This window comes from Pseudopipra pipra, chromosome 22, assembly GCF_036250125.1.
Source record: "Pseudopipra pipra isolate bDixPip1 chromosome 22, bDixPip1.hap1, whole genome shotgun sequence".
Lineage (NCBI taxonomy): Eukaryota > Metazoa > Chordata > Aves > Passeriformes > Pipridae > Pseudopipra > Pseudopipra pipra.
In genome coordinates this window covers 6,646,133-6,659,855 of record NC_087570.1, presented here as the reverse complement: position 1 = coordinate 6,659,855, position 13,723 = coordinate 6,646,133, and the positions used below count along the sequence as shown (strand labels likewise).

Below are 13,723 nucleotides of genomic sequence, written 5' to 3'. Positions count from 1 at the left end.
GGGGTGTAGGGAAATGGGGGACATGGGGGTGTAGGGGGGAAACGGGTGTGTAGGGAGGGGTTTGGGGGGAAACGGGGACATGGGGGTGTACGGGGGGGGAAATGGGGAGCATACGGGTGTAGAGGGGATATAGGGTGGAAATGGGGGTGTAGGGGGAGGTTTGGGGGGGAATGGGGTGCAAGGAGGGGTTTACTGGGGGTATAGGGCCAAAATGGGGCACAAAGGGTGTAGGGGGGAAATGGGTGTGTAGGGAAACGGGGGACATGGGGGTGTACAGGGGGGGAAATGGGGAGAACAGGGGTGTAGAGGGGATATAGGGTGGAAATGGGGGTGTAGGGGGAGGTTTGGGGGAGAATGGGGTGCAAGGAGGGTTTTACTGGGGGCTGTAGGGCCAAAATGGGGCAAAAGGGGTAAAGGGGGAAAATGGAGGTGTAGGGGGGCTTATGTGGGGGGAAATAGGGGTGCAGGGGTAGGTTTGGGGGGGAAATGGGGGTGGGGGGGGTTATGAGGGGAAATGAGGGTGAGGGGGGGTTTAGGGGGGAATGGAGCAACAAGAGAGGTTTTTGGGGGGTATAGGGCTAAAATGGGGCACAAGGGGTATAGAGGGGAAATGGGGGTGTAGGGGGAGATTATAGGGGGAAAATGGGGGTGTATAGGGAGGGGAGAAATGGGGTGTAGGGAGGTTTTGGGGGAATCAGAGGTGTCAGGGGAGTTTTTGAGGGGGAATGGGGTGAAAAGAAGGGGGGTTTTGGGGTATAGGGCCAAAATGGGGCGCAGATGGTATAGGGGGGAAATGGGGGTGCAGTAGGAGAGTATGAGGTTTATAGGGGTGCGGGGGGGGGAGTTATGGGGATGGGACAGGGAATGGGGGTGCTGGGGGGCTCTAGGGTACGATGGGGGGGCACAGGGTGTTCTGGGGGTGCTATGGGGGCTGTAGGGTACCACGAGGGGGTAGAGGGTGTTGTGGGGACACGGGGGGCTGTAGGGCACCATGGGGGGGCACAGGGTGTTCTGGGGGTGCTGTGGGGGCTGTAGGGTAAGGGGGGGGCAGTGGGTGCTCTGGGGGCACTGGGGGAGCTGTAGGGCACCCTGGGGACACTGGGGGGGCACAGAAGGCACCCTGGGGGCACAGGGTGCTCTGGGGGCACAGAGGGGCTGTAGGGTAACAGGGGGGGGCACAGAGTGCTCTGGGGGCACTGGGGGAGCTGTAGGGCACCCTGGGGGCACAGAGTGCTCTGGGGGCACTGGGGGGGCTGTAGGGCACCCTGGGGCAGGGGTGCCGGGGTCTCACCGCATCCCTCCTCGTCGGAGCTGTCGCGGCAGTCGGGCCGGCGGTCGCAGCGATACTCCCTGTCCACGCACTCCCCGCTGCCACAGCGGAACTCCAGCGAGGTGCAGGCCCGGGGCTGGGGGGTCACTGTGGGCAGGGGGGGGTCACACCCTCAGGGGACACCCCAAAACACCCACCCAGCACCCCGAAGTGGGCAGGGAGTCCAGACACGGTGTGTGGGACCCTGGGGTGTGATGTGGGGTGGGGTGTGGGGTGGGATGTGGGGTGGGGAGCTCTAAGCCCTCCGGTCCCAGATCCCCCCAAAACCCCTCTGGGAGACCCTAAAAGGCCCTGAGCCCCCCTCAACCAAACTGGGGATGGGTGTTCAGACACCCCAGTACATGAGACCCCAGGGTGTGGGTGGGATGGGGAGCTCCGAGCCCCTCTGCCCCATAGACACCCCCAGATGCCTTTGGGGCACCCCAACCCCCCCCCGGGTGCCCCCCAGCCCCTTTTTCCCAGTCTCACCAGTGCCCAGGCGGCGGAACTGGAAGCCGTGGGGGGAGGTGACGTAGGAGGCGATGGAGCCCCCGGCCAGGAGGTCCCGCAGGACCCCCCCCAGCTGGGCCTCGTCCCCATTCCCCTCCGAGCCCACGTCCAGCTCCACAAACACATCCCCATCCAGCTGCCTGGGGGGAGAGGGGGGTCAGCACCCCAAACCAGCCACACTGCACCCCAAACCAGCCCTGAACCCCCAAAGTGTCCTCACTGCACCCCAAAACATCCCCATCACCTCCAATCCACCCCATCCCCTCCAAGCCTCCCTGCCATCCCCAAAAACTCCCTGCACTCCCAAAAGCTCCTCATTGCAACCCAAAACCTCCTCAGTGTGCCCCAAAACTTCCCCATCACCTCCGATCCACTCCCTCACCTCCAAACGGTTCCATCACCCCAAAAGCTCCCTGCACTCCCAAAACCTCCTTGTTGCACCCCAAAAGCTCCTCATTGCTCCCCAAAACCTCCTCATTGTGTCCCAAAACATCCCCCTCACCTCCAAACCTTTCCATCACCCCCAAAACCTCCCTGCACTCCCAAAAGCTCCTCATTGTGCCCCAAAATATTCCCATCACCTCTAATCCATCCCATCACTTCCAAGCCTGCTCACCTCCCCAAAACCTCCCTGTACTCCCAAACCCTCCTCATCGCACCCAAAACATTCCCAACACCCCAAACCTCCCAACTCCTTGACCTCCAAACCTTCACTGCACCCCAAACCTTCTCCATCACCCCCAAACCTCCCCTTCATCCCCAAACCTTCCCATCCCCTTTGAGCCCCCTTGTTCCCCAAATCCCCTCATCCCCACACTCCCCTGCACCCCCAAAACATCTCCATCACTCCTAAACCTCCCCACAGCCTCCGAGCTTCCCCACACCCCCTTGACCCCCCAAATCCCTTACCCCTCCAAAACTCCGAATCTCCCAACCCCCCGGACCCCCAAAACACCCCATTGCTCCCCATCCTCCCAGTTCCCCCTGCCCCCAAATCCCCCCAGCCCCTCTTTGCTCTCCCAGTCCCCTCCAGCCCCTCCAAAACCTCCCGACCCCTCAAACACTCCCTCACTCCCAACCCTCCCCATCCTCCCTGTTCCCCCTCATCCCAAATCTCCTCAGCCCCCCCTTACTCTCCCCAACCCCCGACCCCCCAAAAACCCCCTGACCCCCCCAAACCCCCTGAGCTCCCCAAAACCTCCTGACCCCTCAAACACTCCATCACCTCCAATCCTCCCCATGCTCCCAATTCCCCCTGCACCCCCAAATCTCCCCTGACCCCCCTCACCCCACAACACTTCCAGCTCCCCCAAACCCACCCCCCATTCCCCAAAAACCCCTCATCCCCAAACACCCCATCACCCCCAATCCTCCCACTTCCCCCTGCACCCCAAACCTCCCCAGCTCCCTTTGCTCCCCCCAGCCCCCCCCAGCCCCTCCAATCCCCTGACCCCCCTAAACCCTCTGAGCCCCCCAAATTCCCCCTACTCACTTGATGAAGACCACACTGACCACCTGCTCCCCGGGCACCTTGTAATACTCGGACTCCAGCTGTTGGGGCACAAATGGGGGGGTCAGGGTGGTCCCTGGGGGGCCACTCACCCCCATCCCCCCCTCTCAGCCCCCCCCCATCCTCACCGTGTCCACCACAGCCTCCGAAATCTCCCGGAATTCCTCGGAATCCGGGTCCTCCAGCCGGGAGCTGAAGTCGATGCTGCGGGTGAAGTTCACCAGTGCCCGGAAATAAACTGGGGGGGGGGCAAAAATTTGGGGGTGGGTGTCAAAAATGGGGGGGTGCAGTGGTCAAAAATAGGGAGGTGGCACCTGCACCCCCAAAAAATGCCCCCCTGTGGCCCCCCCAAATTGTGACCCCCATCCACTGTGATCCCCCACCCAGCTGTGACCCCCCCACCCAAATGTGCCCCCCCCACCCCAAAAATTTTGGGTCCCTCCCCCCCGTGAAAGGCACAGGAGGAAGAAAGTGGGGGTGCAGCAAGAGGGGGGTCCCCAAGAAGTGTCACTTACTGATCGGGGGGTCGTCCTCGGGCTCGGCCACCACCATCCCCGCGGGCGCGGGGCGGGGCCCGGGCACTGCCCCCGAGGAGGAGGAGGAGGAGGAGGAGGAGGAGGAGGAGGATGAAGAGCAGACAGAGGTTGAGCGCGGTGACAGCGGGTGACAGCCCGGGCACAGGTGCCACCCCGCAGTGTCCCCTTACCGGTGGGTGCCAGCCCGCTGCCGGGCGCCGAGGTCACGGCCGGGGGCCAGGGGGCACCGCTGCTGTCGTCCCCACTGCCATCTGCCAGGGCACAGCCAGGGTGGCACTCACCCGGGGGGACACCCAGCGACAGGGGCACCCCCCAGGAACAGTGACACCCACCCAGCGACAGGGACACCCCCCAGGAACAGTGACACCCACCCAGCGACAGGAACAGCCCCCAGGAACAGTGACACCCACCCAGGGACACTCGTGTACAGTGACAGCCACCCGTGGGACACCCACCAACAGCGGCACCCACCCATGGGACACCCGGGAATGGGGACACCCGTTGGTGGGGACATCATGTATGGTGGTACCCACCCATGGGACACCCCGGAATGGGGACACCCACAAACAGTGACTACCATGAACAGTGACACCCACAAACGGTGACACCCATCCATGGGACACCCAGGAATGGGGACACCCACAAACAGTGACTCCCGTGAACAGTGACACCCACAAACGGTGACACCCATCCATGGGACACCCAGGAATGGGGACACCCACAAACAGTGACTACCATGAACAGTGACACCCACAAACGGTGACACCCATCCATGGGACACCCGGGAATGGTGACAAGCACCCATATGAACACCTACGAACGGTGACACCCACAAACAGTGACATCCACTTGTGGTGACACCCAGGAACGGTGACACCCACCCATAGGACACTTGTGGGGACATCCACAAACAGTGACACACATGAACTGTGACACCCACTCATGGGACACCTACAGATGGGGACACTCACGCTGGGGACACCCAGGAATGGTGACACTCATCGGTGGGGACATCCACGAATGGTGACACCCACCCATGGGGACACCCAGGAATGGTGACATCCACCCAGGGACCCCCATGTGTGGTGACATCGACACATGGGACACCCATGAACGTGGACACACACAAACAGTGACTCCCATGAACAGTGACACCCACAAACAGTGACCACCCACGGGACACCCATGAATGGTGACACTCATGGGACACCCTTGAATGGTGACACTCATGGGACACCCTTGAATGGTGACACCCACCTGTGGGGACACCCAAAAATGGGGGCACCCTGGAACGGTGACGCCCACCCACAGGACACCCCCCCCCCCACGGTGACACCTGTGCCACATTGGCCAACAGATGCCACCAGGTCCCAGTGCCATCCTCGATGGGGACAGTGTGGTGGCACCAGGGGCCACCCACATGTGGGACACACACCCTTGGTGGCACCCACCCACCTGGTGACATCTCACTGTCCGATGCCACCATGGTGCCATCTGCCATGGGGACAGCATGGTGGCACCCAGGGTGGCATCTACCCACGGTGACATCCACTCAGAGTGACACCTACCCTCCCAGTGCCACCCTGCCACCAGCTGCCACCAAATCCTTGGTGGCACCTGCAATGGGGACAGCAGGAGTGGCACCCACTCACAGTGACACCCGCCCACCCAGTGCCACCCTAACACCCGATGCCACCAGGTCCTGGTGCCATCTGTGAGTGGGACAGTGCAAGTGGCACCCAGGGTGGCATCCAGTGCTGGTGGCACCTACCCATGAGGACACCTACCCCTGGTGGCACCCACCTGTGGCACCCAGTGTCTGCCCCATGCCACCAGGCCTTGGTGCCATCCACAATGGAGACTGTGTGAGTGACACCAGGGGTGTCACCCACACCTGGTGACACCGCCCCCATGGGGCCACCTAACCCTGGTGGCACCCACCCACGCACAGCACTCAGTGCCACCTCACCACCAGATGCCACCAGATCCTGGTGCCACCTGCAATGGGGACACTGTCACCCACCCCTGGGGACACCAACCCCTGGTGGCACTCACATCCACACCGTCCAGTGCCACCAGGAGCAAGTGGCACCCAGGGTGGCACCCAGTGCTGGGGGCACCCCCACACAGTGACACCGACCCCGTCACCCCCAGCCCCGTGTCCCCTCACCTCCGGAGGCCACCAGGTCCTCGTCGTCAGACAGGTGTCGGTGGAAGCGCCGTCCCCGCGTGTCCCCAACGTCATCGGCCACCGTGTCCTCGGGGAAGGCGTCGGCCCAGCCCCGGGCACCGCGGGACACCTGGGGACAGGGATGGCAGGGACACCATGGGACAGGGACACCTGGGGACAGGGACACCTGGGGACAGGGATGGCAGGGACACCATGGGACAGGGACACCTGGGGACAGGGACACCTGGGGACAGGGATGGCAGGGACACCATGGGACAGGGACACCATGGGACAGGGACACTCGTGGGACAGGGACACCACAGGACAGGGAAACCGTTGGACTGGGACCCCATGGGACGGGAATGACAAGGACACCATGGGACAGGGACACCCTTGGGATAGGGACACCTGGAGGACAGGGACACCGTGGGACAGGGATGGCAGGGACAGGGAAACCATTGCACAGGGACCCCATGGGACAGGAATGAGGAGGACACCATGGGACAGGGACACCCTTGGGTTAGGGACACCTGGAGGACAGGGACACCGTGGGACAGGGACACCCCCGGGACAGGGATGGCAGGGACACCATGGGACAGGGACACTGTGGGAGACAGGGACACCCCCGGGACAGGGCCGGACAGGGTCACCCCTGGGTCACGGCCACGTGTCCCCCGGGGGGGATGGGGGAGGGGGGGACGTGGCTGTGCGGTGGCGTCACCGCGGGGGGAGGGGGGTGAGGTCATCGCACACCCACCGCATTCCCAAGGCATTCCCAACCCACATCTGCACCCACTCCGGCACCGGGACACGCGTGTGCGGGCACGGGGGGGAGGGCCGAGGAGCCGGGCTGTGCACACGTGTGTGCACTGACACGTGTGTGCACTGACACGTGTGTGCACTGACATTCGTGTGTGCACTGACATTCGTGTGCACTGACACGTGTGTGCACTGACACGTGTGTGCACTGACATTCGTGTGTGCACTGACATTCGTGTGCACTGACACGTGTGTGCACTGACATTGGTGTGTGCACTGACATTCGTGTGCACTGACATTCGTGTGCACTGACATTGGTGTGCACTGACATTGGTGTGCACTGACACGTGTGTGCACTGACACGTGTGTGCACTGACATTTGTGTGCACCGACACTGACACACGGCCATGCACCCACTGGCACCACCACACCTGTGAACTGACACAGGGCTGTGTGCACACACACTGACACCACTACACATGTGCACCCACACGGGAACACTTGTGCTCGCTGGCACACGGCTGAGCACCCATGTTTGCACCCATGTGTGTGCACTGACACGGGGGGTGTGCACAGTGACACATGACTGTACACGTGTGTGCACCACTACATACATGAACAGACACAGGGCTGTGTGTGCACAGTGACACGCGGCCGTGCACATGCGTTTACACTGCCCTGTGTGCACACCAACATGTGGACACACGTGTGGGATGACACACGCCTGTGCACACACAATGGCACCACCACGTGTGCACCAGCACAGGGCTGTGCGTGTGTGTGTTCACACCCTGTGTGTGTGTGTGTGTGTGTGTTCACACCCCGTGTGTGTGTGTGTGTGTGTGTGTGTATGTTCACACCCCGTGTGTGTGTGTGTGTGTGTGTTCACACGCCGTGTGTGTGTGTGTGTATGTTCACACCCCGTGTGTGTGTGTGTGTGTATGTGTGTGTGTTCACACCCCATGTCTGTGTGTGTATGTGTGTGTGTTCACACCCCGTGTGTGTGTGTGTGTTCACACTCCATGTCTGTGTGTGTCTGTGTGTGTGTGTCTGTGTGTGTGTGTCTGTGTGTGTGTGTGTATCTGTGTGTGTTCACACCTCATGTGTGTGTGTGTATGTGTGTGTTCACACCCCATGTGTGTGTGTGTGTTCACACCCCATGTCTGTGTGTGTGTTCACACTCCATGTGTGTGTATGTGTGTGTTCACACCCTGTGTGTGTGTCTTTTCACACCCCGTGTGTGTGTGTGTGTGTTCACACCCCATGTGTGTGTGTGTGTTCACACCCCGTGTGTGTGTGTGTGTTCACACCCCATGTCTGTGTGTGTGTTCACACTCCATGTGTGTGTGTGTGTGTTCACACCCTGTGTGTGTGTGTGTGTTTTCACACCCCGTGTGTGTGTGTGTTCACACCCCATGTGTGTGTGTGTGCGTGTGTGTGTGTGTTCACACCCTGTGACCGTCACCAACCCGTGACCCTGCACACGCAGGTGCACGGCCACACGTGTGTGCCCCCAGACAGGCGTGAACACCAGTACCTCCCTGTGCACACGCCTTTGCACCGCCACGCCCACGCCCTGTGTGCACACACGCGTGTGCCCCAGCTGGGTGTGCCCTGGTGTGCCCTGGTGCCCACAGGTCTGTCACATGGGTGTGCCCCAGCTGAGTGTGCCCACAGGTCTGTCACATGTGTGTCCACTCCGGGTGTGCCCTGGTGTGCCCACAGGTCTGTCACACGTGTGTCCCCCAGCTGGGTGTGCCCTGGTGTGCCCACAGGCCTGTGCCACGCGTGTGTGGCGCTGTGGGTGCCCCCGGCCCGGCCCCGGCCAGGAATCCGTCGGGGCAGCACTTTGCTGTGCAAACAAGCACAAGGGGGATTAGGCGGCGCTGGGGGGGACGGGACACGGGGGGGACATGGGGGGGACACAGGGGGGGCACAGAGAGGACACGGGGGGACACGAGGGGGCACACGGGGGACGCAGGAATGCACCCGCACAGATGGGGGGACCGGGCACCCACCGGGGTCTGGCTGGGGGGGCACCCCATGGGTGCCAGTCCAGCCCCGTGCAGGGGGAACTGGGGCACGAGGGGGCCCTGGGGGTGCTGGGGGGCTCTGCTGCTCCCACACATGTGCACTGAGTGGGTGGGAGCTCAGCACCCACGTCCCCACAAGTGTAACGAGCGGGTGGGCGCTCAGCCCCACTCCCCACACATGGAACAAACATGGGGGTGCTCAGCCCCCCAGGGCCCCACATGTGTAATGAGGGTGTGGATGCTCAGCCCCACTCCCCACACATGGGGGTGCTCAGCCCCCCAGGGCCCCACACGTGTAACGAGCGTGTGGGCGCTCAGCCCCACTCACTCCCTATGTCCCCACATGTGTAATGAGCATGTGGGTGCTCAGCCCCACTCCCCACACATGGAACAAACGTGGGGGCTCAGCCCCCCCATGTCTCCACACGTGTAACGAGTGTGTGGGTGCTCTGTCATTGTCCTCCCCCCACCCCAGGCCTGTGGGTGCTCAGCTCCTGCTCCCCACCCTGTGGGTGCTCAGCCCTTGTCTCCCCCCTCCCCAAGCCCCCGTGGGTTCTCTGTCATTGTCCCCTCCCTGCCCCAAGCCTGGGGGTGCTCAAACCCCACTCCCCACCCCGTGGGTGCTCTGTCATCATCCCCAAGCCCCCGTGGGTGCTCTGTCATTGTCCCCAAGCCCCCGGGGGTGCTCAACCCCCTCCCTGCCGGGGGCAGTGCAGCCGCGTGTCCGGTGTCCGGCGGTGTCCGGGCAGGGGACAGGGGACAACCCCCCTCTCCGGTTACCGGAAGCCTCCCCGCGCCGTGGCCCCGCACCCCCGGCCGCCGGGTCCCCCCCTCCGTGTCCCCCCCGTGTCCCCCCCGCCGGGGCACCGCGCCCGGCCGGACGCCACGGCCCCGCCGCCGCTCACATTTTCCACTCTCCAGCCCAAATCCTGCCCCGCACCCTGGGGAAAACTTCGGGGGGGCGGGGGAGAAGGAGCCCGGGGAAGAGGAGGGTGAGGAAGCACCACCCCGGCCCACCTCCTGCTCCCGAGCTGCCCCTCGGGCCGGGGGCACCTCAAACCCCCCCCGTCCGGGTGTTCCCCCCGCTCCAGCCGGGATGTCACCCCGCCAAAAAAAACCGGGATGTGGCCTCTCCAGTCTTTAAGTGCCCCCCAAATCTGGATGTGCCCCCCCCTTTACTTCATCCGGGCGAGGAAGAGGAGGTGACGCACCACAGGAATAATAACCGGGGGGGTTATTAATAGCCGACCTCCCCCCCCCCCCGGCTCATTGTTCCCCCAAGGTCGCGTTAAAAGGTGTTTCCCCCCCAAAAAAAATACCCTCCTCCCCCCCAGGCCTGAGCCACCCCCGGGGTTTGGGGGGAGGGGGGGTCACCCCGGGTTTTGGGGGGGCTGCCAGCACAGCTGGAGGGATGCTGGTCCCGGGGGGGGGGGTCCAGGCAGCTGCTTCCCCCCCCAAGCCGCCCCCGGGATTTGGGGGTGAAACAGCTGCGGGGTCAAAGTCCCTCCGGGGGGGGGCAAAGGGGGGCCCCCAAATATGTGCCCCCCCCGCTGCATTCCTGCCTGCTGGCATTGCCTAATTTATCCCGAAAGGACTTGGTGGGGGTTGGGGTTTTTTGGGGGGGTTTCATGCGTTTTAGGGGGGCAGATGGCCGGGTTTGGAGGGGGTGAGGTGGGTTTGGCAGGGGGAGATGGTTCTTTGGTCAGGGGATGGTTTTTTTGGGGGGTGGAAATGGGTTTTGGTTGGAAATGGGTGGTTGGGGGTTCGTGATGGCTTTGGGGGGAGGAAATGGATTTTTTTGGGGGGAGGAAATGGATTTTTGGGGGGAGAGAGATGGGGTTTAGGAGAGAGGGGGGTTTGGGGGGTCACGGGGTTTCTTTGCGGCAAAGAAGGGGTTTTATTGGGGGAAGATGTTTCTTTGGGGGGTGGACTTTGGGGGTGGGGGTTAACAGGGGTTTTTTTGGCGGTTGACGGATTTTGAGGGGGGGATCAGCGGGTTTTGCGGCGGGAGGGGGACCCAGGCGGCCTGGCCAGGACCCAGGCGGCCGGGCTGCTCTTCCTCCCCCCACCTCCTCCTCCTCCTCCCGGCCAGGCCATCTTTGGCGATGGGAAAGAGCCGAAGGCACGAGGCCACGTGCGCCGGGTGCCCCGGGGGTCCCTGAGTGCCCCCGAGTGCCCCCAAGTGCCCCCAGGTGTCCCCAAATGCCCCCCAAGTGCCCCCAGGGGTGGCAGGAGCCCCACCCCCCACCCCTAGCAGCGCGGGACCCCCCCCCGAGCCCACCCGCGCCCCCCCCGCGAGCCACGGCGCACACGAGTGTGCAAGAGCGGGGGTGCAAGGGGGGGGCGCCGGGGGGGCTGTGCCCGCACACACGCGCGCGTGGGGTGTCCCCCCCCCTTCCCCACCCCTTCCCCCCGGGCAGGGTGATCTTATCGCACATTCCTGCTTCGCCCTCCCCCCCTCACCCCAAATTAACCCTTCAGAGCCCGGGGGGGGCACCCCCATCCCTCGCTCCACGCCAACCCCCCCCGCGGGGTGCGTGGGACCCCCCTCCGGGGCGTTTGGGGGGGTGCCCTCCCCGAGCATCCCGGCCAGGGGGGGCTTTGGGGTGCTCGGAACTCAAATTGCCCCCTGTCCCACGGCGGGATGGGGGGTGGGGGGTGTAAAGTGGGGACCCCCCCTCTGTCTGGCCCCGGCAGCCCCCCCGGACGTGGGTGGGAGCCCCGCGGGGAGGGGGGGCCGCGCTGCCAGCATGGCCCAAAGCACAAGGCCCCCTCTGTTCTCCACCCCGGGCACCCGCCCAACCCCAAACCACCCCCCTGCCCCCCCCCAACTCCGGGGGGCCCCCCCACATCGCCATCACCCCCGCACCCCACTGAGAGACCCCCCTTAAACAGGGGGAACGCAGCCCCGCGGCGCAAACCCACCCTGCCCCCCCCGGGGGGCACCCAGATGTGTCACCCCCCACCCCCCCACCCCACAGCAGCGTGGGGACCCCCCCAGGGGCGCCCCCAGACGCAGCGCCCCCCCCGAGGGGGTATTTTGGGACGGTTATTTTTAGGGTGACCGGCGCCACCATCACCCTTTAAATTTAGCTGGGCGGGGGAGGGGGTGGGGGAGGGGGCGGGGCAGCACCCCAAAAGCAGGATGAGCCCCCTTAGGTGACCCCCACCCAGGGGGGTGGCAAGGGAGGGCTGGACCCCCACGGGTGGCTTTGGGGGGTGATGGGAACCACCCCCACCCCGGGGTCATGGGGAACCCCAATTCCCCGGGGGGACGGGGGGGGTGATGGGGACCCCCCCACACTTGGGGCCCCCCCAAGGGATCCTGGGGGGTTCCATGGGGACACGGGGAGGGGTGAGCCCTGTGCCTCTGGTCCCTGGGGGACCCCAAGTCCAGCAGGGGACAGGCAGGGGGACCCCACACCCCCCGGGCCCATGGGGGACCCCAATTCCCAGACGGGACAGAGCATGGGGAGGGGGACCCCACCTCTCCTGTGGGGGGACACCCCAATTCCCAGACAGGGCGGGGCCCGGGGTCCCCACATGACCCCAGTACAGGGGGGATCCCCAACCCCACAGGGAGCAGGACAGGGCACCAGGGACCCCCTGGGACAGGGGGACACCCCGATCCCTTAAGGAATGGGGCCTCCCACATCTCCTTGGTGTCCAGGGGGACCCCAATTCCCTGAGAACTCTGGGATCCTCCCCCCCCTCTGTACACGTGGAGGGACACCCCAATCCCCTCAGCGGCCAGAGCACAACGCTGGGGACCCCCGAGCCTGAGGGGGACCCCAATTCCCCTCAGGCACAGCACAACTCCCCCAACTCCTTTAGGGGAGGGACCCCAACTCCTGCAAGGGACCCCAAATCCTTTAAGAGACACAAACTCCTCATCTTCTACAAGGAACCCCAACTCCAGGAGGGGACCCCAAATCCTCCAGGGGACCCCAACTCCTTTAGGGAACCCCAACTCCGTGATACTGAACTTCTTTAAGATATCCCAAAATCGTGTTGGGACCCCAGCTCCTCGAAGGGCCCCAAGTCGTTTAATGGATCCCAAATCCACAGGGGGACCCCAACTCCTTCTTGGGATCCCCACTTGGGGACCCCAGCTCCTGTAGGGGACCCCAACTCCCACAAGGAATCCCAACTCCAGGGACCCCAATTCCTTTCGGGGATTCTAGCTCCGGGGGGGACCCCAACTCCTCCAAGGGCCCCCAACTCCTTTAAGACACCTCAAGTCCGCGGTGGGGAGACCCCAACTCCTTTAGGGGACTTGAACTCCTTTAGGGGTCCCCAACTCCTTCGCGGGACCCCGATTCCGCAGGGGGACCCCAGCCCTTTTAAGAGACCCCAACTCCACAACGGGGGCGTTCCCCAACCCCTTTGGGAGCCCCCCGCCCCTTTGGGAGCCCCCCCAGCTCCTTTGGGAGCCCTCAACTCCTTTAGGGGACCCCAACTCCGAGGCCCCCAACTCCTTTACGGGACCTCCCGGCCGGGCGAGGGGACCCCGAGCCCGCTCCCCGCGGCGCCCCCCGGCCCCACTCACCGCCAGGAGGGTCCCCAGGAGCAGGAGGGTCCCCAGCGCCGCCGGGCCCCGCCGCCCCATCGCGCTCCGGCCCCGCTCCGGCCCCGCCGCGATCGCTCCGAGCGCTCCGCTCCGCTCCGATCGCGCCGCCGCCCCGGGGCCGCCCCGCCCCCGAAACCCCCCCGAACCCCCCCGAGCCGCGGGGGCGGGGCCACCGGGAGCGCGCCCACGGGGGGGCACGGGGGGACACGGGGGGGATCCCGCGGGGACGCGCGGGGACACCCCGGGACACGCGGGACACGGAGGGGACAGGGGGGCAGCTCGGGGAACTTCGGGGAACTTTGGCGGGGACACGGGGGGAGACCCTT

The 13,723-nt window shown here is 64.5% G+C and overlaps 1 protein-coding gene across 1 annotated transcript in view; it reads right to left on the bottom strand.

Annotated features, from left to right (window-relative positions):
• Positions 1-13,502, bottom strand: part of HSPG2 (heparan sulfate proteoglycan 2) — a 58,980-nt gene extending 45,478 nt beyond the window's left edge. The window contains 8 exon segments of the mRNA XM_064678736.1: positions 1,292-1,417; positions 1,799-1,959; positions 3,312-3,370; positions 3,458-3,567; positions 3,845-3,910; positions 4,036-4,116; positions 6,036-6,165; positions 13,377-13,502. Coding sequence (XP_064534806.1) covers positions 1,292-1,417; positions 1,799-1,959; positions 3,312-3,370; positions 3,458-3,567; positions 3,845-3,910; positions 4,036-4,116; positions 6,036-6,165; positions 13,377-13,436 — 793 coding nt within the window. The 5' untranslated portion in view covers positions 13,437-13,502.
• Between the last annotated feature and the right edge of the window lie 221 nt (positions 13,503-13,723).